This window comes from Dipodomys spectabilis, unplaced genomic scaffold (assembly GCF_019054845.1).
Source record: "Dipodomys spectabilis isolate Male_0828 unplaced genomic scaffold, ASM1905484v1 ptg000264l, whole genome shotgun sequence".
In the NCBI taxonomy this organism is placed as follows: Eukaryota; Metazoa; Chordata; class Mammalia; order Rodentia; family Heteromyidae; genus Dipodomys; species Dipodomys spectabilis.
In genome coordinates, this window is record NW_024870941.1 from 8,334,915 (window position 1) to 8,359,821 (window position 24,907).

The 24,907-nt window shown below is 58.4% G+C and overlaps 1 protein-coding gene across 2 annotated transcripts in view; it reads right to left on the reverse strand.

Moving 5' to 3' along the window:
• The window catches only part of Ago2 (argonaute RISC catalytic component 2), a 71,696-nt gene extending 53,533 nt beyond the window's left edge, over positions 1-18,163 (reverse strand). For both annotated transcript variants that reach the window (XR_006150750.1, XM_042699906.1), the window contains exon 1: positions 18,097-18,163. Coding sequence is in view for 1 of the 2 variants with exons in the window: in XM_042699906.1 (XP_042555840.1) it covers positions 18,097-18,118 (22 nt within the window). In the remaining variant the exon portion in view is untranslated. The remainder of the gene's footprint in view (positions 1-18,096) is intronic.
• Positions 18,164-24,907: the final 6,744 nt, after the last annotated feature.

Here is a 24,907-nt window from a genome sequence, read left to right on the forward strand (position 1 = left end):
GGCATCGTCAGATCGCTCTGTCGAGCGACACCCCAAATGCCATTCGTGTGAATTAAGAGAAAGAAACAGCACCGACGTGGCCGGGAAAGGCAGAGCGGCTCTCGGGCTCACATCCACTTCCCCACAAAGGCTCGGCAGAACTCAGCGGAGCCACAGCCGGCCCTGGGGGACTTCCCGCTTCCCCCACACCAGCGATGTGAGGGGTCTTCCCCCCACAGCTCCCCAGGCTTAAGTCTCCCACACACACTTACTCCCCGCCACTCCCACAGGTAGGCAGAGCCTCCACATCAGGTGAAAGCGTTTGCACCTCAGCTCTGACAACTCCGAGGACAGCTGTGTGACATCAGAGCTGCTTAAAACTAACGTGCGGCTCAGGTTTCTCACACACACATGGCTGTCGGCAGAATTCAGGATGCTTCCAACCCAGCAGTTCTCGAAGTACATTGGGGAACTCCAGGGTCTCCCCGAGCTCTAATCATTGTGTCTGCCCCGCTGACAGCTGGGCTGAGGGCCGAATGTAGGGTGAGCTACCCCACCATACTCTCAGCCACTGGACCTGACTCCACAGAAAGAAAAAATAAATCAGCTTTGCCAAGCACAGTGGTGCACACCCATAGTTCTAGCACTCAGGAGGCCAAGGCAGGAGGATCGTGCATTTGAGGCTAGTAGTGTAAACAACATGGCAGGTTCTGAGGGCCATGCTGAGCTATATGCACATGAAGCTGACCACAGCCTTTGTCTGTGGGAGGCCGGAGTGGGCAGGCATTTTCCTCAAAAGTGAAACAAGCAACCTCCATACCACTTTGGAAAAAACAGTTCAGGTATGTGCGGCAACTAACAAAATCAAGCTTTCGCATGAAAATTAGAATTAAAAACTTGAAGTAAAAAACATTTATATGGGCCACCGTGAGATGGAAAAGCTTCTAAATACTCACACTAAAGAGACCAGCAGGGGTGTTCCTGAGCTTTTGAGTATTCCTTATCCAAAATCGTCAGAAGTATCTCTGATATGCCAATGGGCCTGGGTAATTAATGTGCTACCTGGGGACATAATCCATTCCATTTTTTTTTGGGGGGGGGGGGGTCAGGTTGTGGGGCCTGAACTCTGGGCACTGTCCCTCAGCTCTTCAGCTCAAGGATAGCAGCACTCTACCACTTGAGCCACAGCACCACTTCCAGCTTTTTTCTTATGTGGTGCTGAGGAATCGAACCCAGGGCCTCATTCATGCAAGGCAAGCGCTCTACCACTGAGCCACCTTCCCAGCCCAATCCATTCCTACTTTATAGACATCTTATACAACCTAAGGTGATTTGCTGCAGTATCTCCGCTGTGTCTGTGTGCCACAGACTGGAGACAGCCGGCCCCGAGGTCAGGTGTGGAATTCTCTACTGTGTCAGACCTCAAAGCACTGTGCACCCCAGTGCCATCTGCATTTAGGACTTCCAGGTGAGGGGTATTAGGATTCATGTTCTAGTTTGAGTGTTGTAACAAAAAAAAAGTATCCACAACTCCTTGAAAAGGCTTCCACAGCCCCTCTTCCCTGCATGCTACACGAGTGCGGCTAGGCTTGCTTTGGTGCCCTTCAAACAGAAGGCAGCCCGGCGGGGCGGACGCAGAACCCCGATCACGCATGATGTAGGGCCCAGCCGCACGGAGAGCCGCAAGAAATGGAAAACGCTGTTCATGTCAGAAAACACTGAATCCACACAGGCCTGTTACTTCATTCTGTTAGTGTTTTTGGAGGGAATTTGGGGTCTGTTGTTTGTTTAGAGGCAGCCCAGGCTAGCCTCAACCCATGTCTGCCTGCCCAGCCTCCCAGAGCTGGAATCACTACTCACGGACACCATGCCTGACTTCGAATGTTTTCTTCCTTTAATTCATTTATTTATTATTTATGTTTTGGGTCTGGTTGTGGGGCCTGAATTCTGGGCCTGGGCGCTGTCCCGCAGCTATTCAGCTCAAGGCTAGCGCTCTACCACTTGAGCCACAGCGCCACTTCTCTACCACTTGAGCTACAGTGCCACTTCCGGCTTTTTTCTTTTTGGTTAGGTGGTGCTGAGGAATCGAACCCAGGGCCTCAGGCATGCAAGGCAAGCGCTCTACCACTGAGCCACCTTCCCAGCCCCTAACTCAGTTTTAATATATCACATACAGTAAGTACTGTCAGACATGACTCACAGCAGTGAAACAGTGGAAGAGCACAGGAGTTCCTGAGCACACAGGACGTAAGAGCAGCCCCTGAATGTGGGTCCTCATCCCAGAGCAAACACAAGCCTCTCCCAGCTGTGATCTCGCTAGGAGGGGATTTGAACAGCTGGCTGCTTTTGGCTATCAGCAACACTCCAGGGAGAGCGAGGGGGAGGGGTCTGTGCGGATGAATCACCAGGGCAGACATCCTGAGCATATCTTTTTTTCTTTTTTTTTTTTTAGAAATGTGGCAAATTGTCATGTTGCCTCCAACTTAATCCAGCCCCTTCAGTTTAAACAACTATTTACTGAGCACTTGGCTCAAAAGACAGCAAACACCATTCACTTCAAAATACATAAAACGACACCAGGGGAAAGAGATGAGCAAACAGGTCTTAGCTGAGTGGGGCGCCTCTCCACACCTGGCTGTGGGCGTGGAGAGCAGAAGACGGGCCACGGCTCACTTCCGCCCTGCCACCCAGGACCTACTAAGCCAGGTGAGTGCATCACCCAAACACCAGCCACCCACCGCAGCTTTCCGTCCTCTCCCCACTGCTTTCCCCCCTTAAAGTTTAACCTTTAAAAGAGGACTTGGGCTCCATAGTTAAGCCCTTGCCTTCAGGGCAGGGACCCTGGGTGTGTTTTGTTGTTGTTGTTTTCATTTCCATACTGGAGCTTGAGCTCAAGGCCCAAGTGTCCCTTAGCCTTTTCCCCCAAGGATGGTGACCTACTGTCTACTTGAGCACAGCTCCACTGCTAAGAGTCCTGTGGACTTTAATTGCCTGGGCTGGCTTTGAACCTCCATCTTCCCAGGTCTCAGCCTGCTGAGCAGCTAGGACGACAGGCATGAGCCATGGGTGCCTGGCAAGGCCCTGGATTTGACCCCAGCATGGCGAACAAACAAAAAGCCACCAAGCCCCAGAGCCCTTGTGCTCCGGGTGGGGCCCCTCTGGCGCAGCACTGATGGAGTACAGCTGAGCGCGAGAGACACCCCGCTGCGGGGGACACCCCGCGGTGGCCACAGGCCCCGCTGTACCACCGGTGCACTCTCCCACTCTCATCCGTGATCCGCTGTCTCCTTAGGAGCCCCTCCGCCCAGTGCAGACGGGGAATGACAGAGCCAGGAACTGCGCTTCCGCCAGGCTTCCATCCTACTCCCCGTGCAAGCATCCCCCCATCCTCCCCACGCAGCAGACAGCGCCGGGGAGGGCGGCTTGAGAAAGGCCCAAGGGAAACCTGGTGGTTGGCAGGGACCCCAGTGAGCGTGCTTGCGAAACCCTGTTAAAACCACACCGAGCAAGAGCGGAGCCCAAGTCCATTCATTTTCTCGAAATAGCATCAAAAAAACAAAAAAACAAACAAAAAAAACAAAACACACAACCGATTGTTCTTTAATTAAAGCCTAGAAACTCCAAACCCATTAAGTTCCACGTCTATTTTTTCCCCTTTTGTCCCTTTATGAAGCTATGAAGCTTGCTCTATTTCAAAGAATTCCCTCATAAAGGTCTGGAAGTCTCTGCAGAGTCCTGACCCCACTACCCGTCCTGAGTGCAACCCCCAGGCCACACGCCGTTGGTGACACACCAGCCAAGTCCTGGCTCCCGCGCTAACTGGGCTTGAGTAAGGAAGGGGTCCACAGCCCGAGCTCTCTGCTTGCTCTCAGATGACAGCAAGCCTCTCACACGCACTCTTCCCCCCCCCAACCCCACACACACTCACCACTCCCTCTCCTCTTCCAAGGTCTGGCTTGAATTAGAAGGCACCATGGAGTTTCAGCACTCAAGTATCTGCTCTGTCTCTTCTATAGCTTGCTTACACAGTAGCATCCACAATGTTGGAGCAAACAACAGGGACCAAATGACGGGGTAGACCAAAAGCTATTGGTCCACATTTAACCAAAGCCTCAGATGAGAAACAGGTGCCCGGCTGGCTCCTCCTCGTGGCTGGCCACCTCTCCTCTGCCACCAAGGCACACACTGGGGCACAGGCTGGCGCAGAGGGTGTGTCTGGAGGACAAAGTGGGGGCGCACTGCATCACCCTCAGTTCCACTGCCCCACTGTCCAGCCAAAGATGGACTGCCACAGGGGCCCTGGCCACGGCTCCCTCGGCTCACTCCCCCCAGGCGGCTCTGGCACACCGCTCAGGATGACCAGTAACACGCTCACCACAACAACGACATAGTTAACCCAGTCAGATTGACAATTACAATTGCATGATACAAACAGGCGTCGCTCTATGCCACAGAACAATGCAGTCCGTGGCTGATAGTTCTTGGGGCCGTGTAACGATATACAATTTTGCATAAGCACGTGGTAGCAATCAAGGACTAGGAGGGGCGCCGTTAGAACCCCCACCAGCGAGTGGGGGACAGACCCAGGGAGCAAAGCTGGGTATGAGCCCATGGGAAAGCCCACTGCAGGCCACCCTCCGTGCAGAGCCCAGCCAGAGGGGCTCAGCACAGTGCTCAGGGTCCGCCTGTGAATGACCACACGGGATGCACACGTCAAGGCATCCTGTTCTCACACTAAGCATCGGGGCTTCCCTTCCTGAGCACACACGTGTACAAGCTCCCACCCCATGCTCCCGCAAAGCTCAGCTCTCCACTGCCAACCACACTAAGTCGTGGCCAGTCCCATGCCTCCAAAGAGCTCCACTTTCACATGGCTTTCCACCACACAACTGCCAGGGGACCCCTTGTACCCCAGCATGTGGCTCTCACATTTTTTTTGAGGGGAAGGGGGATTGTGGGGCCTGAACTCTGGGCCTGGGCGCTGTCCCTCAGCTCTTCAGCTCAAGGCTAGCACTCTACCACTTGAGCCACAGCGACACTTCTGGCTTTTTCTGCTTATGTGGTGCTGAGGAATCAAACCCAGGACCTCATGCACGCAAGGCACGCACTCTACCATTGAGCCACCTTCACAGCCCACGAACAGTTCTTTCTTTTTTTTGATCAGTCATGGGGCTTGATCTCTGGGCTTGGGCGCTGTCCCTCAGCTCTTGGCAAGAACTCTACCGCTTGAGCCACAGCGCCACTTCCGGTTTTCTAGTGGTTTATTGGAGATAAGAGTCTCACGGACTTTCCTGCCGGGGCTGGCTTTGAACCATGATCCTCAGATCTCAGCCTCTTGAGTAGCTAGGATGACAGGCGTGAGCCACTGGCGCCCGGCTCAGTTATTTCTTACAAACAATATTTATGGTGATTTTGTCTCTTCTTATTTGCCTATCTTCTAAGTTCTCTGAAATGAGTATGCATTTCTTTTTACCATGAAAGACAGCTTGTAAGAAAGGAGAAAAAGGAAGGGAAAGAGGAAATAAAGGGGAGAGGGAGGGAAGGGGAAGAAGAGGAGGAGGAGAAAGGAGGATGATCCAGGGAGGCTCTGAATCAGAGGCAGCTGAGCTGTGCTCACACTTAGGCCCCGGTAAGTGCGCAGGGCCCTCCCTTTAAATAAGGCTGCTGGCTGCCCGGAACTTATCGGTGCCACGCACAGCTCCCATCACCCTGGCTGCACGCACGGGGCATCGCAGCAGATGCCTCTGGCCTGCGGCAGCCACTGCTGCCAAGTGCTGTCCGGGCTCCGCTGGCACATCCCTGGTAGCGGCCGGTGGTTCAGGCAACTCTAACCTGCGGCGCACCACCAGGGATGGGCAACTCACCAGTGGACAGAGCGAGGGCTTGGAGCCTCCTAAGCCGGCTCAGGCCTCAGTGCAGCACAGGGGCCACCTCATCTTCACCCAGGATCACAACCGTCACCATAAACGCTTCACCAAGCCTCTGACACCCAGGACACCAGGTATCTGTGGGGTCAGGGAAGAGGGCCCCAAGGCCAGGGCAGGGCCCTGGGCCATGAGAATGTCCACAGCTGTGTGTCAGCCACCCTCCAGGGCAGAGGAGAAAGGGACCAGCCCAGCCACCCGGGAAAGCAGCACCTGCCGGTACGGCAAAGAAACAGGCAGAGCAGGCGCACACCAGCAGCCACGGGAAGGTCAGATCGCGATCCTAAAACTACTTCCATGCAGGCTTGGTCTGAAGAGCGACAGACAGGCTTCAAGCAAAGGCCAGACAATCTACTAGCTGGTAAAGAAATTCCGAACTGGAAGGGTTACAGTTAAATGAGCACTGTGGTGCTGGATTTGAATTGCAAATGTTAGTACAAACTCATGGCTTTTAATAATGAATACAGAAGGTGAGCACAGATGCTGGTGTGCCTGTGCACACGTATTCTGGCTGTGTCAACAAGAAGATCAGCAGAACACCCCAGCAGCAGCAAGCCCCCTGGGCCCGGACGGGTGGAACCAGCCAGCAGCACTGATGCCCCAGGCCCACTCTCTGTGATCAACCCCCCTAGGAAAACCCGTTAGGAACCCGGGCCCACGGCAGCGCAGATCGGGGAAATGCCAGACTGCAGGAGCAGCGCCAGAAGATAAAGGGCCCCATGGGAAGTCACCAAACCTGATGGACACAAAAGGCACCCTGCTGGAAGGGGTTCCAGAAGCAGGCACAGGATACCCAGAAAATGGACAACGATCGACAAATAGCCAAAGTTGCAGGTGAGGTCAGATCTCTGCCTTGAAGGGACATTAGAGGGGCCTCCTGGTCCCCCAACTACTCTACGCATTTTCCTATTAAGGCTGAAATCATTTCACAGTCAAAAAAGAGACATAGTAACTTTTTTTTTTTTTGGTCGGTCGTGGGGCTTGAACTCTGGGCCTGGGAGCTGTCCCTCAGCTCTTCAGCTCAAGGCGAGCGCTCTACCACTTGAGCTACAGCACCACTTCCGGTTTTCTGGTGGTTTATTGGAGATAGGAGTCTCACTGTCTCTCCTGCCCGGGCTGGTTTTGAACCATGATCCTCAGATCTCAGCCTCCTGAGTAGCTAGGATTATAGGCGTGAGCCACCAGTGCCCGGCGAGACATAGTAACTTATACAGGACTCTAGGCATTAACACAGTGAGACAGGACAGAAAGGCACAATGCCTATATTGCATCTGATTATGTATCATCGAAATGAACCCCAGAACAAGGAAATGAGATTATTTTCCTGTTTTTATTTTCTTGTTCTGTTTGTTCATTTATGTCTTCGTGAGTGTCAGGAGAGGCACAGAAATAGAGAAAGCAAGCGTGAACAAATACAGCGGGGTGCTCACTAGTCACTACGTGGAAAATGAACTGTACAACTTGTGGGTGGGGATGAGAGAAAAACTGGGAGAGTGAGGGAAGGGGAGCCACTGTCCCCCCAAAATATACTCTACCTGACTTAGGTAACTATAACCCCTCCGTACATCACTTTTATAGTAACAACTAAATGTTTTTAAAGAATATAAAGAAAAGCACATGAATAGTCAGCAAATAAAAACAGAATCTTAATTTTAAAGAGAATAACATTTCTGAGGATGGGGCTGTAGCTGGGTGTAGCGCCTGAAAGGCCCCGGCTAAATCCCCGAGGAGGAGCGGGGAGGAAATGAGCAGGCAGCAACGACACTGGGCCTCACCCAGACGCCAGATGACCACGCACACGAAGTCTTCACATCTTCTCTGCTTTGTGCACTTTAAGTGTTCGTTCCTCAACAAGTCCTTCCTGTTTTTTTCAGTCCTAGTCTGTGCCGTCAGTGAACTGCATGCATTCACGCTACAGCACTGCCAGATGCATGCCCGCCTACTCTGTCTGAGCCCTCACCCGTGTCCCAGCTACTGGGCAAGGGGGGATCAGGTGCCCCCGAGTCCACTCAGCCAATCAGGGCAGGCCAAGCCCCCATCAAAGATCTCTCGCATTAGACCCAGGCCTCTCATGGCATTGCAGACTCTGTTTTGGTTTTTGCCATTAAATTGTGCTTTGTTTTCCCAAACCCTCGTCACAGTCTCGGTCTAGTCTCCCGTGATACTCCCCAGCGCTTTTTCAAGCCCCTTCTCTTTTTTGGAGTAGAGGAGCCTGCGTGGACGGGCCCACGGCTGTGAGGCGCAGACCACGGGCTGGCTGAGCTGGGGGGCAAGCTGCAGAGCCGCTGACCCCTCGCGGCCAGGCCTGCAGAAGCTAAGTGACTTGGCAGAGCTCACCCTGCTGGTTGGTGGCGGAAGAGGTTTTTGCTATTTAACTGTTTATATTCTGATTCCAAATGGGCTACATTGTACACAAAAGAATGAATGTGCCTTGTATCACTTAGGTCCCTCTGAGAAAAATGGACAAAGCTAGGATTTTCCCCCTTAAAATGGTTTACTACATAAGAGCTTCACTTTCTTTTGTTTTGTTTTTTTGGTCAGTTGTGGGGGCTGAACTCTGGGCCTGGGCACACACTGTCCCTCAGCTCTTCAGCTCAAGGCTAGCGCTCTACCACTTGAGCCACAACACCACTTCCAGCTTTTTTCTGCTTATGTGGTGCTGAGGAATCGAACCCAAGGCCTCATGCATTCGAGGCAAGCACTCTACCACTGAGCCACCTTCCCAGCCCAAGAGCTTCATTTTCTAAAACCCTTAGATGCCACTCAAGTGTTGGCAAGGATATAGAAAAGCCACAATCTTCCCTGTATCACTAGTGAGAACAGTGCACGCGGGTGGCAGTGGCTCACACCTGTCATCCTAACTATTCAGAAGGCTGAGAGCTGAGGATCGCAGTTCAAAACCAGCCTGGGCAGGAAAGTCCGTGAGACTCTTATCTCCAATAAACCACCAGAAAATGGGAAATGGTGCTGTGGCTCAAGTGGTAGAGCACTAGCCTTGAGCTGAAAAGCTGAGAGACAATGCCCAGGCCCAGAGTTCAAGCCCCACGCCTGGCAATAAAGGAAAAAGAAAAAAAAAAGAAAGAAGAAAAGAAAGACAAAGACCCACCAGATGAATGGATAACCTGTGGTACATCCATACAATGAAATATTAGGCCAAAAAAAAAAGTTTAGAGCTGGGGACACACAGTCCATCTGTGCTGACCAGCACCGGGAACCTGAGGCCACAGCAATGCTCGAGCCCAAGACTTGAGAGCAGCCTGGGCAGCATGACAAGACGCGGCTGAGATGGAAGGGAAGAGGGAAGAGCAAGCAAGCAATGAGGGTTTGACCCAGGCTGAACCACAAACCCAGAGCACACTCTGCAAAGCAAAGACAGCCCGGCGCTCCGAGAGCAGGTGAACCGCGCGGCAGAGGCGCCAACGCTCAGACTGGAGGCGGAGGGGGCCCAGGGAATGTCTGGGTACCAGCCAAGGGAAGTTCTGGGCGCCTGACCCCCCACTTTTAAGTGTTGTTACATGAATTTCACCTTCAGTGTTTTCTCTAAGACAGGTATTTTGGTTTTTCTTTGGGGGGGGGGGGGGTCCAGTCGTGGAGCCTGAACTCTGGGCCTGGGCGCTGTCCCTCAGCTCTTCAGCTCAAGGCTAGCGCTCTACCACTTGAGCCACAGCGCCACTTCCGGCTTTTTTCTTTTCGCTTATGTGGTGCTGAGGAATGGATCCCAGGGCCTCAGGCATGCAAGGCAAGCTCTACCACTGAGCCACCTTCCCAGCCCCTAAGACAAGTTTTGAAAGAAGTCCTTCCCTCTGAAACGCTGCCCTTTTTTCTTCTGCTAACTACACCCATGCTGGCGAGGTGCCCACGTGGGTCAGACTGCAGGGGGAGGTGAGGACGGACTTCCCAGGGGGCTGTGTCCCGGGAGGCCAGCACTGAGGTCAAGGTCACGGCTTTCCAAGACCTTGCCACTTGTCATTCCAGAACCACACTTCCCATAAACCTGCCCTGGACTCCCGCCTGGTGCCTGGGGCCGCTCGCGATGCTGTGTCTTGGGCCACAACTTCAGCTTCACCTCAGCGGGGCTGCCAGGGGCCATCCTGCCCCCAGGGCACCGCCTGAGCAGCTGCCAGGTGGCGGGCGCTGATAGCACCGCCACCCCTCCCTGGCCAGCCATGCGCCAGCCACCAGCGCCATCTCAGGAGAGGGTCACTAGGGAGAGATAACCTAGTGGGCGAACCCCAAATCTGCCAGGGGGACGGCGCAGTGTGTGCCTTGTGCACACGAGTCACAGGGGCTCTCGGCAGCACTTCTATGTACTTCGCAGCATTTACCGGGGTGTAGAATCGTGTCCCAAGACATCCATGTTTTCCTTGACTCAACTCTAGGATCTCAACCTTAGCTGAGGCTAAGGCTCATCAGCTCCCTATCAAAGGCCGCCTAGTACTGGGACACCCCGGTACTGCACGGTAGGTACAGCACGCATGAGCCAGAGGCTCGGGACCACGCCCTGGGCAAGGAGAGTGGCGGCAGAGGGCGGGGCCCCGTGAGGAAAATACACTGGGTGCCAAAAGTCAGGGACTAGAACTTTTCTCTTCCCCTGGACTTCAAAGAATCCGCTCAAATCTGCCTAGCTGCTGTAGAGGTCTGCCCCTACCGCATCTTCCCGCGGCCCCACTGGGCAGCCCCGGCTCAGCCCCCACCAGCTTCCCATCCTACTGGTCCCCCACAATGGTCCTGCTTGTGCCCCCCTCCCTACCCTTCCTGCCTTAGCGTACACCCAAACCCAATGTATTTGTAGCAGAAACAGAACACCAAGGTCAGAGATCAAGGGTAAGGGAAGGCAAGACACCAGACCCAGAGAGGGGGGGAGGGGCCGGACCTCAGGTATGTGTGTGTGGCACCCACAACATGAAGCACCAGGCCCCTAATGTGTGACATCAAACCCAGCCCAGGAGCTCAACAGGTGCGGGCGTCCCAACTGCACCCACAGAGAACCAGGCTGCGGGGGCCCTGCGGCCCTGCGGAGTGTCGCTGCCTGGTCACAGGCCAGGGGCTGCATCCTCTCCCAAGGTGGTTATTTCCTGCAGCACGTGTCAATCCAAGGACAAGCAATGGAACTGTGTGTGAACAGGGCTCAGGAAGGAACAAGACCAACTTTTGCACAAAGAAGCCGGCCATCCCGTCTGGCTGGGTGCAGGGCAACTGCACGCCGCTCTTCCAGGTCCTGAAAACACTCCCACACTGGCACCGCACCGCCATCCTCCTCCAGGCAGGCCTCCCTGCCTCCACCATGACCCCTTTGGTGGTGACTCTCAGCCCCCTCCCTCTCCCTTGCTCAGCCCTCCAGAAGGCCAACCCGCAAATCCCCTCTCCTAGTCCCTGCTCCTGTCTGTCCAGAGCCCTGCTGCGGGGAATGCAGACCACAGCTTCGCTCCCCAGTCCCGCCACCCCTCCCTCCCCAACTGCTGACAGTGGCTCTCTTTGAGCATACATGAGACTCCAGGGTGACCTGCATGGACTGTCTCTTCCAACCAAGCCTGCTCTTCCCCAAGTGTCGGTTCCTCCGCACAGCCTGCTCCAGGTATTCCACCAGGGAACCCCACCCCAGCCGCCACCTGCGCAGCTTTCTTGGTTCTGCATTTCTACTGCCAGGTCCGAGGATGACTGGTTGCGTGCAAGGGGTCCTCAAGTGCCCCAGAACATTCCCCAGAAAACAAGACAAGGTGCAGCATTGCTAGGGAGTGGCCATGAGCCAGAACAGGGCCTCTCCCACCTACCCGGGCTGACTGCGCCTAGCTGGAAAGCCGGCGCGGCCGCCATGCGGGGTGGCCAGAAATCCCTGCCTCCTCTCAGGTGCTGAGCTCCATCCCCCGAGTGCCACGCAAAGCATGCCAGGCCAGGCCACGGCTCCAGCCAGTGCCCATCTAGCTCCAGGCACCGCGGCCTGGTATCCAGTCTGCGATGACACAATGCAGGGCCAAGCCTGGCGTGGAGGCCAAGCACTGACTATCTGCAGTCACCGCTGCCCCCCGCCAGCAAACGCCTAGCAAATGCCACAGTGCGGACATGGCCTGCTCGCGTCCCTCTCCTTCCCCGCCGCAGAGTAAAGACCCACAGGCCTATACCCAAGGGAGAGGAAGAGCGCCCACCTGCCTGCCTGTCGCTCAAGTCCAGGCCCGTGGAGCCTGCTCCGCGCTGCCCTCCTCACCCTGCCCCGGCCCCACCTCCACCAGCCTGCGCCTGACAAGGGCATCCCAGAGGAAGCCAGGTGCCCAGCCCTGGGCTGGGGCCGAGGCCGCCGCCCTGGAGGCCATCACAGCACCGCCCCGGCTTCCGCCTTGGCCTCTCCCCACCTTTTACTGCTATCTCGCCATCGATTCCTTTGTTCCCACAAAAAGGGAAATAAATGATGTCACTGCTTGCCAGTGCCGAGGCCAGCCTGGCCCTCGCCATCTCCGGGAGCCTGGCTGTCCCCTCACTTTCTGCTCGGCCCCTTGCATGTCTGGGGCCAGGCTCAGGAGAGCACGGGGTCACGGCCCCCAGAATACCGACCGCCACACCACCACACCCCACGCACACCAGCACCAGCCTTGCATCGGGTGCGTGAACACGGCAGAAGGCCATCCCGCAGCAAAGCCTGAGAAGGAAGCGAGTGAAGCACACGGGGGGCCTCAGACCACAAGCTCCAGTACCCTGGGTTCGAGCTCCGCCACTTACAGAAACGTGACACAGAAGACAAAAGCCCCAGCCATGTCACTCAGCAAGCAAGGAGGAGGAGGAGGAGGAGGAGGAGGAGGAAGAGGAGGAGGAGGAGGGGAGGAGAATAAGAGGAGGAAAGGAGGAGGAGGAGGAGGAGGAGGAGGAGGAGGAGGAGGAGGAGAAGAAGTAGAAGAAGAAGAAGAAGAAGAAGAAGAAGAAGAAGAAGAAGAAGAAGAAGAAGAAGAAGAAGAAGAAGAAGAAGAAGAAGAAGAAAAAATAGAAAAAGAAGAAGAAGAAGAAAGAGTTCTCTGCCCTTTTGGTGCACGTAGGTCCAGAGGCCATGGTAACTCCCAGCGCACGCAGAAGTCAGAGCAGAGGCTGGGCAGGTGGCTCAGTGGTGGAGCACTTGCCTAACATGCCTGAAGCCCTGGGCTCGATTCCTCAGTATCACATACACAGAGAAAGCCAGAAGCGGTGCTGAGGCTCAAGTGGTAGAGTGCTGGTGTGTTAGCCTTGAGCCAAAGAAGCTCAGGGACAGCGCCCAGGCCCAGAGTTCAAGCCCCAGGAGTAGCAAAAAGAAAAAAGAAAAAGCAATCTGAGCAGGAGTGATGCGGGCAACCCGCCCAGGCGGCGCCCTGGGCCCCGCAGCAGGATTCTCACAGAACGGCGACATTCCCAGGACGATCCAGCAAAGCTGGAGCAGCCCTCCGACTCGACCCGGAGCCACCGGGCCGGGCAGGGCTCAGCCTGGGCCTCTGACTGCGCATGGCTGTGGGCAGCCCTGCCGCAGAGTCTCTCAGCCCCAACCCCACCTTCTCCTGGCCTTGCTAAGCCATGGCTGGTGCCCTCAGCACCCCAAACCCCACAGCGCAGTAAGCCCAAGCCTCCCCAGAACCCATCAGCGACTATGTCAACGATCCGCTGTCAGCGCTTCCTCCATGACCCCTGGGTCACAGGTCAAAGGCGCCCTGACAGCGGGCGGGATATGGGCACTGGCACAGTCAGGCATCAACACCAACAGCGCCTGCCTCCTCTAGGGAAGGCGGCCGCTGCAACATGCGTGATGCAGTGCTGGTGAGGAGATCAGGCCTCCTCCACCCTCTAAGGCGGGAGCTGGCCCCATTCACCCCACACCCACGGGGGCCTGTCACCAACTCTGCTTTCCAGGAAGAGAGCCAAGGACAGAGCCGCACCACTCACCCAAGGTACGGGGCTGGCCAGGAGCATGGGGTCTGGATTCGACATCCGCCTAGGGAAACTGAGTCTTCATTCAGCCCAAGTGCAAAGAACAGAGGCACCAGGTGCTACAAAAGGGCCCAACAGGGGTCCTGCCCCTACCCAGAGCTCCTGCCCAATCAGGGCAGCTTACGCTTCCTGCTGCTGTCTTCTTCAGCTCTCCCCATACATGCCCTACGTGTGCATACACAAGCACAACCCACCACACCCACGTTGCTGTGGAGACCTAAGTGAGTTTTCTGATGTCTGGCTGTGCACACCTCACACCGGCTGGATGCGGGGGAACTGTCAGTGTCCGTGTTCCCTGGCTCTCGCTTCGGGGCAGGCCAGCATGGGGGGAGGGTCCCCTAGTTCTCTCCCTAGACAATCAGCAGCACCCAGCTGCCCCAGCCCCCTCCCCTGGACCCTCCACAGTGGGGTCCACCCCTCTCCCACCCAAGCCCACCATCAGGAGCAAGCACAAGCTGACCGCGCTACACACCAACCCGCGCAGCTCCGTCCTGGAGGAGCAAACCTTTGAGGGTAAAGCTGTGCCTGTGCCCAGAGGGAAGGGCCGCACAATGCCCCTCACCACCCCCAGCATCCAGCGCGGTGCTTAGCACAGTGCGCATGCTCTGAAGAAACACAATTTGGGACCTCAGTGCTCACTTCGACACATTACACAGGAAATGCTGCAGGCCCACAGCATGGCTGCCGGGAGCCAAGCTGGGCATGCAGGACTTAAACCCAGGCCCTACTGTCCCTGCCCAGCCTAGAGAAAGCTCTTCTATCCTCTTCATTCCCCTGGAATGTTCTCAAGCTTGGCAGGGCAAATGTATAGCTCTCCATTAGCCCAGGACCACATGCAACCAGATTAGAGCAGCACCCAGCTCCTCTAGCACACACAAGAGAATGGTGACTCTCGCAGAGGACAAATGCCCACAGCCCAGACAGGAGCACAGGGTGGGGGGAGATGACCTTGAGAAAGGAAGCTTACAAATGACGCTCCCTTGCCCAGCTTGCCCGCCGACATTCCGTGTGTCTGTGTGCACACGTGTTTGAACGCATGCACCAACCTGGGACTTGAATTTAGGGCCTGAGTGCTGTCCCTGAGCTATTTTGCTCTATTCTTAGCACTCTACCACAGCTGGCTTCAAACCCCAGCCCTCCGATCTTAGCTCCCCAGTAGCTAGGATGACAGGAGTGAGTGAGGCCCAGGCCCTGGCTGGGGAAGCCTGCCCTGCCCACAGACCGGCTGCCACTCCAGGCTGCCGCTCCAGACTGTGACCGCGCTCTTCAGTGCACTGCTGCAAGGGCACAGCCCGGCCCTGGGATATCACAGGGCTCCCAGGAAGCCCTTGGTCTCAGTTGTCCAAAGCTGCTGGGGGTTTGGAGCCCCCCAGTCTGGAGTCGGAGGCCACAGCGCTGGGGGCCTGCGGGCCCAGCAAGCACCCTGCCAGTTCCCAGAGTGGCGCCCGGCACTGGACGGCTCCATGGAGGCGAACTCGCAGCACAGTGAGAGCAAAGAACAGCAGCCCCAGGTCCTCAAGGTTCTGAGGGGGGTCTGGGAAGGTGGCTCAGTGGTAGAGTGCTTGCCTTGCATGCATGAGGCCCTGGGTTCCATTCCTCAGCACCACATAAACAGAAAAGGCCGGAAGTGTGCTGTGGCTCAAGTGGTAGAGCGCTCGCCTTGAGCTGAAGAGCTGAGGGACAGCGCCCAGGCCCAGAGTTCAAGCCGCATGACTGACAAAAATAAAAAAGGTTCGGGAGGGCAGGGAATGGAGATGGAGTCCTCCACAGCAGGACGTGGAAGTAACAGGCCACAACTGGGGTGCCAAGCGTGGCTGGGTGCCAGCAGTCCCCAACATGGACCAGATAGGGGACCCAGTGGGGCAAGGCTGTGAGGCGCTGATGGGCAGGAAAGGATAAGAGAAGGGTGGGGTGCAGGCCAGAACCTGCTCTGCACCCCCACACCTGAGCCCAAGCATCTAACGTCAACCACCACCAACACCCACAGGGACCAACAGAAATACTGGGTTGGGGGTGTAGCTTGCCACTGATACAATACTACATCTGGGTGTAGCCTACAGGTAGAGCACCTGCCCAGCATGTACAAGACCCTGGCTTCCACCCCAGGGCTCCACAAATAACATCGCTTCTTAAGCTTATGCAATCCTTAGGAGTCCAGGCTTTCCCACCTCTGGACACTGCAGTTCTTCTCTAGGGTGTACGTATTGGGGGAAGGGGCACTCACTGCCCAGCCAGCCAACCACACTGCCAGGCCTCCGGGGCCTCAGCAGCTGCCTGGGCACAGACCCGAGAGGGCAGGCGAATCCATGTGAGGGGGAAGAAGTGGGTAACAATCCTGCTCACACAACTGGCCTCAAGTCTGAACCCTCACAGAGGTTACTTTGTAGCAAACGGGAGGTGTACACAGGAGTGCCAGCCAGCCAAACCCCGACGCCAGTGGCAGGAGGTCACCCCCTCCCTGGATACAGTTTCAGCTCTGCCTCTTCCCATGGAGACAGGTGCGGGATTTCAGATTTCACGCAGGTAACGCCGCTCGTCACGGCCACCGTACCCTCTCCATCTTAAACTGACTTTGCATAAATTGCTCAGCAAGTATTACTGGCAGCGGCAACACTATGTGTAACTTTTCTACAATTCAGGCCCAATGTCTCCTCATTATTCTACGCGAGGAAATGCAGGACAAGCCTGGCTCCAAAAACGCCTTTTAGGCAAAATTAAAAGCCTCGGCGCGGGAGTCCAACGGAACTGGGCCGGGACCTTATAATTCGAGCACGCGGCCACACCTGAGCCTGGGGCGGCTCCATCGCCAGGAGCCAGGCTCGTCGCCCTCGGCAGCACTCGGTCTGAGCCCGGATGGCGGGTCTGCTCCTCCCCAGGCCACGATCTCAGAGGCCTGCGCCACTGCAGCCATTTTCCAAGCCGGGAATGCCCCAAAATGACCCTGGAGATGCGCGAAACCGCTCTTCAAGACGCACCGGGCGGGGCGGGGCGGGGCGGGGCGGGGCGGGGCTCCAGCGGGCTAGGAAGGAGTTCACACAAACCAACAAAAACACCGGAGGGAGACCAGCCCGCGGCCCCGCGCGGGGTGCGTCGCGGACGGGGCGGGTGCGGCCCCAGCCCGGCTCCCGGCCCCCCATCCAGTCAGTCTGGGCCGGGGTCAGGAGGGACTGGCGGCGCCCGGCCCGCCGGGGCTGAAGGCGGCACACACAAAGCCCGGGAGGCGGGCTGCACCTTCCCGCCGCGTCGCCACCAACTCGCGCGGCCCGGCGCGGCTCTCACGGGCTGGGCGCCTCCGCCGTGCCGTTCATCTCTGGAAGGTTCTCCGGCTGCGCGGCCGGGCGGCCCGGGAAGGGGGTCAGCCGCAGACACCCGCCCCGGGCGGACGTGGGCACCTCCGGGCGCGGGGCTCACCCGGCCCTCACGAGCCGTTCGGAGCCCCGAAGGCCGGGAAAGTTGTTCGCAGAGCCGAGGGGAGGCGAGGCGACGCCGGGGAGGGCGCGGGATCCGCCGAGCCACGGAGACCAGGCGCCCGGAGCCGTCTCGGGGATCCGGTCCGGGGCCGCGGGACCCCGCGCACCGCTCGGGGAGGCGGCGCGCCGGCGAACCCCGCGGCGGACAAAGGGGGCGGCGGGCGGCGGGGCCCGGCCGCGGGGAGCCACGTGCCCGGCGGGAGCAGGCGGCCGCCCGCCGCTCCGCACGCACCGGGGCACGGGGCACGGCGCTAAGTTTTCTGGAACTTTTCCAGGGAAGGAGAGGCAGCCGGCAGGAAGGGGCGCTCGGGAGGGCAGCCGCGGTGGAGACCGCGTGTCCGGCGCGCGAACCAGGCCCGCGCGGTGCGGGTGCCCGGGGCCCGAGTCCGCTCGGAGCCGCCGCCGAGCGGCGGTGCCCCGGCTTCCCCGCCGCGCGGGGCCGGAGAGCCACCCCGAGCGCCGCGGTCCGCGCCCGCCCCGCCGCGCGCCCGGCCCCGCGCCCCGGACCCCGGAGCCCGGCCCCCGGCGCGCCCGGGAAGGCGAGGCCGCGCCAGGCGGGCCTCGGGCCTACACGCGCCGCGCCGGCTCCGCCGTGCTGCCGCCGGGCCCCGGGCCGGGACGCGAGCCCGAGGCGCCTGGAGGGCCCAGGCCGCGCGGGAAGCCCGGGCCGCTCCGGGGGGCCGCGGAGCCGCGGGGCGGAGGCGGCGACGCGCCCGGCGCCCGCGATCCTCCCGCCCTCCCCCCCACCCCGACCCCGGGAACGCGGCCCGGGCGCGAGGACTCACCGGGGCCGGCTCCCGAGTACATGGTGGCGCCGCCGAGGGGCTCCGGGGCCGAGGGGCGGCCGCGCGCGCGCCACGGGCCCCGACGCCGCGAGCCGCGAGGGAGCCGCCGGCCGCACGATCCGCCCCGGCGCGGCCGCCTCGCCAAACAGGTTTACCCGACGCGGCCGGGGCGGCGGGCGGAGGCGGCGGCGGGCGGCGCGGAGGGGGAGGGGTGGAGGGAGGCGGCCGCGGAGGAGGGGCGCCGGGAGGGGGGAGCGGGGAGGCGGGGGGCGGGGCGCCGGAGGGAGGGGCGGAGGCGGGCCGGGCGGAGGCGCGCGCCCTGGCGGGCGGGGCGCACGGGCGCGGCGCGGGAGCCGAGCTCCGGGGCGCGGGGCAGGACCCCGCGGGCTCCCGGGACCGCGTCGTCCGTCTCCCCGGCGAGCCCCGCGAGGGAGCCCGGGCCGCGCCGCCGCGTTGCGCGCCGCCCAGGCTGCGCGGGAGGTGCGGGTCGGGCGAGCCGCGCGCGTCCGGCGTGGGACCCGCGTCCTGCGGCGGCGCCGCCTGGAAGTTATCAGCGAGGCTGGGCTGTGGGGCCGCTCCCCCGGCCCGCCCGCCCCCCGCCCCTCCCCCGCCCTCCGGCTGCCACTCCAGCACCGCCCGGCCCTCGCGCGGGCCCACACCGCCATCTCCCGGCGCCGCCCGGGATCCCAGGAAACCCGTGGGAAGCACCTAGAGAGTGCGGGACTGTTCTCCCGAGTTCCCGCCGCGGCGGGGGCGGTGGGAGCCCGCACCCCGCCCGGCCTGGAGGGCCTTCCGACCCCGGCCGGGCCCCGCGCCGTCGGCGCCGCGGCCTCGCTCCGCTCCGCGCCCTGCGAACCCTGGCCTCGTGCGGGGCGCGAGGCGCGTGTAGGGCCCGGGCCGCCCACCCCGCCCGAGACCCCGTCCCCACGCGCAGAACCGGAGCTGCACTGGAACCACCGCGGCCAGGGCGGCGCGCGCGCCTCCCGCGGGCCTCGGCGGGGCGGCTGCTCCCCTTCAAACCCCCGGCTCCCCTTGGGCTGGGAAGGTGGCTCAGTGGTAGAGCGCTTGCCTTGCATGCATGAGGCCCTGGGTTCGATTCCTCAGACCACATAAGCAGAAAAAGCCAGACGTGGCACTGTGGCTCAAGTGGTAGAGCGCTAGCCTTGAGCTGAAGAGCTGAGGGACAGCGCCCAGGTCCAGGGTTCAGACCCACGACCGACAAACCCCGCCCCCCCAAAAAAGTCTCTTACAGGCCGGGCACCGTGGCTCACGTCTGTCATCCTAGCTACTCAAGGGGCTGAGATCTGAGGATCGTGTTTGTGGTTCGAAGCCAGCCCAGGCAGGAAAGTCCATGAGACTCTTATCTCCAATAAGCCACTAGAAAACCGAAAGTTGTGCTGTGGCTCAAGTGGCAGAGCGCTCGCTTTGAGCTGAGGAGCGCAGTTCAAGTCCCACGACCGACCCCAGAAAAACAAAAGAGTCATACACTTTCCTCCCTCGGTCTGGCAGCCCGGCTCCCGGCTAAGCACTCTCGTTCTTGGCCAGGGCTTCGTTGTGTCCCTTCTCTGCTAAGACGAAGCCTGGTGGCCCCCTGCTGGCGAAGAGGCGCCATTGCTGCCTGTCTGTCTCCTTCGGAGCCCCGCACCCAGGGAATCTGGGGCTCACAAAGCCCTTTTCCTAAGCGGCCGCTCCTCTCCTAAATCCAGCCCTATCCTGCAGCCTGTCTCCACTCCTCAAGAGCAGCCGCTCCGTAGCTCCAGCCATCTCCCCTGCCTCTGCACCCAGGAGCCCATAACCAACCTCGAACCCCCCCCTCCCACCAGGAGACTCCCCGACCCAGAACCTTCTGCGGTGCGTGCTGCTCTGCCCCTCAGCCCCTGGGCCCCCGGGGACCGAGCTGGGTCCCCAGCTCACTGGATTTAGGCTGCTGGTGCTGTGGTAAGGCAGAGAGGTGAGGTGGCCGTGCCACACGGCCACCCACACTACAGCAGTAACAGCCGGGAAGGGGAGGCCAAGCGAGGCGTGCTGGCGGGCTGGTGCGACTCCTTCAGACTAGAATGCAAGCACAGGGATAAGCCAGACACCCCAAGCACACGGCGCACAGTTAAAGAGGCCTTAGGAGATCAAGTGGAGAGGTAACAGGCTAAAGAGCGCTGCACAAGCTTGTTGACCCAGGCCTTGTTGGAGTTTTTGGAAGACGGGAGGCATGGAGGCTCTGCAGAGGAGGAAGGGAGCAGACATGGTGGCTTGCTTCGGTTGCTGTCAGCAGATACCATGGGCTATCTCCAGACAGTAGAGGCTCCTTGAGCTGGGGGTCCAGAGGCGCCCACACTGGCTGAGCATTGGTGAGGAGGTCCTGGCCTGGCGGGCAGAGGGGGCAGACACCACATGAGACCAAGAAAGCTGCTGGCGGGGTCGCTTCGAGTACAGCCACTGCTACCACTGCAGAGCTGGTACGCAGCCTCAGTGACGCCCAGGCCCCACTGGCCGCTCCACACTCCACTCGAGCTGTGGGGCTATGAGCATCAGGCCCTGGAGCAGGCAGCCCCTGTCCATCAGCCACAGGGCACACTGGCCCTGAGGTAACTGGAGGGGCCGGTTTGCCTGCGGGCTAGGCCAGGCTACAGTCCTCCCCAGCCCTTGGCTTCTGGTAAGGGGCGCTGAATAAAAGTGTTACTTGTTGCGGAACAGTGGTGGCTCACGCCTGTCATCCTAGCTACTCAGGAGGCTGAGATCTGAGGATCACGGTTCAAACAGTCCAGGCAGGAAAGTCCACGAAACTCTTATCTCCAGTTAACCACCAGAAAACCAGAAGTGGAGCCGGCGCTGGTGGCTCACGCCTGTAATCATAGCTACTCAGGAGGCTGAGATCTGAGGATCGCGGTTCCGGGCAGGAGAGACTGTGAGACTCCTATCTCCAATAAACCACCAGAAAACGGGAAGTGGCACTGTAGCTCAAGTGGTAGAGCGCTCGCCTTGAGCTGAAGAGCTGAGGGACAACGCCCAGGCCCAGAGTTCAAGCCCCACGACCAACAAAAAAAAAAAAAGAAAACCAGAAGTGGCACTCTGGCTCAAGTGGTAGAGCGCTCTTCTTGAGCTCAAGAGCCGAGGAACAGTGCCCAGGCCCAGAGTTAAGCCCCACAACCAACAGAAAAAAATAAAAAAGTATTAATTGGCCTCAGTAAAACATGAGGAACAGCCAGGTGCCAGTGGCTCACACTTGTAATCCAAACTACTTAAGAGGCTGAGATCTGAGCATCAAGGTTTGAAGCCAGCCTGGGCAGGAAAGTCCCTGAGGCTCTTATCTCCAATTAACTACCCAAAAGCCGGAAGTGGCACTGTGGCTCAAGTAGTAGAGTGCCAGCCTTGAGCAAATAAGCTCAGGGACAGTTCCCAGGCCCCGAGTTCAAGCCCTAGGACTGGCAGGCTCGCACATGCACACACACTAAACATGTAGCACCTTGGAGCCACTTATTTTAAAAATTATAATTTAGTTTTATGCGTGCATCTGTACAGGAATGTTTATAGAAACTTAATTTGTAACAGATGGAAACTGGAAATAACCAGAAGTCTTCATCAGTGAGTGAATTATCAGAGGAACTGGGGCCCAGCTACACTGTTGGAGCACTACTCAGCCAGAAAAAGGAATTAGTGATGGAAACCTTCAGGAAGCTGGAGTGTGAACCAAAAACAAGACTAGAGAAGCTACACTGTGTTGTTCTTCACACACGTTCTCAGAATAACAAAGGTCCAGAAACAGAACCGATCAGTGGTTGCCGGGCTAAAAATGAGTATGTGGGAGTGTCACCTTCACTGCGTGGGTGACAGTATCCTGGTGTGCATGTAACAAGGTTTTGTAAGATGTCACCACGAGGAACGCTGGGGACCCTGACACCTGTTATTTATTGTATGTGACTCTACAGTTGTTCCAGAATAGTTAATTTTGAAAAGCACTTGGTCTAGAGAAGATAGCTCAGATTTCTTAAATAAGACAATAAAGGGACTAGGAAGGTGGCTCAGTGCCTGCCTCGCATGCATGAGGCCCTGGGTTCAATTCCTCAGCACCACATAAGCAAAAAAAGCTGGAAGTGGTGCTGTGGCTCGAGTGGTAGAGTGCTCACCTTGAGCTGAAGAGCTGAGGGACAGTGCCCAGGCCCAGAGTTCAAGCACCATGACCAAAAGAACAGACAATAAAAATACTATCAGCTCAGATATCTTGTGTGTATGTGTGTGTGTGTGTGTGTGTGTGTGTGTGTGTGTGTGTGTACATGTGCACACGTGCCAGCCCTGTGGACAACTCAGGGCCTGAGTGCTGTCCCTGAGCAGGCCCAGAGTTCAAGCCCCATGACCGACAAAAAAAAAAAAAAAGAGTGTCACAGACTTTCCTGCCGGGGCTGGCTTTGAATTGTGATCATCAGATCTCAGCCTCCTGAAAAGCTAGGGTTACAGATGTGAGCCACTGGCACCCAGTGGGTTTGCTGGGTTTTTTGTTGTTGCTGTTGTTTTGGATCTTGCTTGCATGCAAGGCAAGCGCTCTACCACTGAGCCACCTTCCCAGCCCTGCTGGGCTTTTTTAAATAGTTGGTGGTTGTGGTTTTAGAAAGAAAAATAAGGGGCTGGGAAGGTGGCTCAGAGGTAGAACGCTTGCCTTGCATGCATGAGGCCCTGGGTTCTATTCCTCAGCACCACATAAGCAAGAAGAAAAAAGCCGGAAGTGGCACTGTGGCTCAAGTGGTAGAGCACTAGCCCTGAGCTGAAGAGCTGAGGGACAGCGCCCAGGCCCAGAGTTCAGGCCCCACGACCGGACCCAAAAAAAAAAAAGAAAGAAAGAAAGATGATAACACAGTATGAAAATGGGCAAAACACTTGAACAAACTCAGAGAGAATCGAGGGCTGAGGGCGTGGCTCAGGCCCGGGTCCTGAGTTCAAACCCTGGGCAATCAGGGGAAACTATGACATGGCAGTAATTCCGAGTGCTGGGCGCAGGGGAACTGGAGCCGTCATCAGCTGGCGGGCACAGGAGCGGCGGCGGTGCACGTCCTGGCGCTGGGCTGGGCTGGAGATGAGCTCCGCTGGACCGGTAAAGGCTTCGCTCTGCAGCTCCTCCTGCTTCCTCACCACCAATCCATTCCCCGCCCCCGGCTCTCCAAGGGGCCTTGGGCTGGAGCACGCCACACCCAGACTTCTGCTGCTTTGGGGGACAAGACTTTGGGTGTCAAGAAAGATTGAGAGGTGGCTGCCTCCTTGGGGACAGCCCCCCACGTCACCCTACCCCTGCTGCAGGCTGGGACAATGTCCTGCACCTTCAGCAGCGTTGGAAGTTAGGCCGCACTAACCCACAACGGGTGCGCTCTCCTTTGAGGGGCGCTGGGGCGGAGGAGCCGCCGTGCCCGCCTGGCCGGCGCTTTCCACTGGTTTTTGTTGTTGGGTTTTTTGGCCAGTCCTGGGGCTTGAATTCAGGGCCTGGGCACTGTCTGTGAGCTTCTTTTTGCTCAAGGCTAGCAACTCATTTGAGCCATAGCACCACTTCTGGCCTTTTCTGTGTCTGTGGTAGAGGAATCAAACCAGGGCTTCATGCATGCTAGGCGAGCACTCTACCACTGAGCCACCTTCCCAGCCCTCCACCGACTCATGATAAAGACCAGGCTACAATCCAGCAGCTCTGAGCCCAGGTCATGAAATGACCCCAGTGGGAGCGTGGGGTGTCGTGGGGGGAGATGGCCTGGCATGTCACTGGCATGTCACTGGATTCTCCCGCCCACCACGCCCCAAGCCCTCGCCAGGAGAGGCCAGCCAGACCGAGGGGCATCTGCACGCCACACAGCCTGCAGACAGGTGTTGGTGCTGTTGGGAGTGTCCCCTAAATTCATGTGCCAAGGAGCTGCGGGCCTGGGCACTTCTCAGCCCTGCTGTGGAGCCAGGATGGCGGCAAGGGCAAATGACGGCTGGCGGAGCTCTCTGAGGCCGAGCGTCAGGCCCGGCAGGGCAGCTTCCCAGGGAGGAGGAAGGGGGAGGCGTAGCAGAGCAGCGCTGGAAACCAACAAGGCGAAGAGTTCGAGAGCAGCCTGAAGCCAGCTTCAGCAACGCCTTACCTTCCCCTCCTCCCTTGGACTCAAATGCCAGCACCCTTCTCGGGCTCTGAATGCCCAGTGCCATCCAGCGCCCAAGCCCGCCTGCTCTCTTCACTTCCATACCCCCAGGCCCGCTGTTCCCCCCCCCCTCCACCAGCCCACCACAGCAGCTTTGTTTTCAGTTTCAAGGACACAGGTGATGTGGGAGCAGAAATCTGCCCAACCCAAAGGTCACTGATAAAAAGAAAATAAAATAAAAACAGGCTTTGAAGGGTACACCTGTAATCCCAGCACTCTGGAGGTTAAGGCAGGAGGATCGCCAGGTCAGGCCAGCCCAGGCTCCACAGCAAGACAGACCTGAGAGAGCCCTTCCACTGCCCGATGATCAGGAGACTAAATCTGCACCCGTCCCCCCCATCTTCTACCCCTCCCTCCGCCCCTGACAGTGAGGATAAATTCCCATTGTTTTTACAGTGCTGGAGTGGGGAGGGGGGAGCAAATCCAGGACCTGGCACACACTACACAAGCACCACCCCTGAGCCCCACCTGCAGCCCAATTCATCCCCTGCCTCCTGCTTCCCTTCATCTCTCCCTTCCTTCCTCCCTCCCTCCCTCTCCTTCTCACCATCCTCCTGCCTCGGCTTCCCCTCCCCTCCAGGGTAGCTGGGTCATTACTGTCCCGGACACCCCGGCTCCTGTCCAGTACACAGTATTCTGTGACAGAAACCAAGGACCTCGCA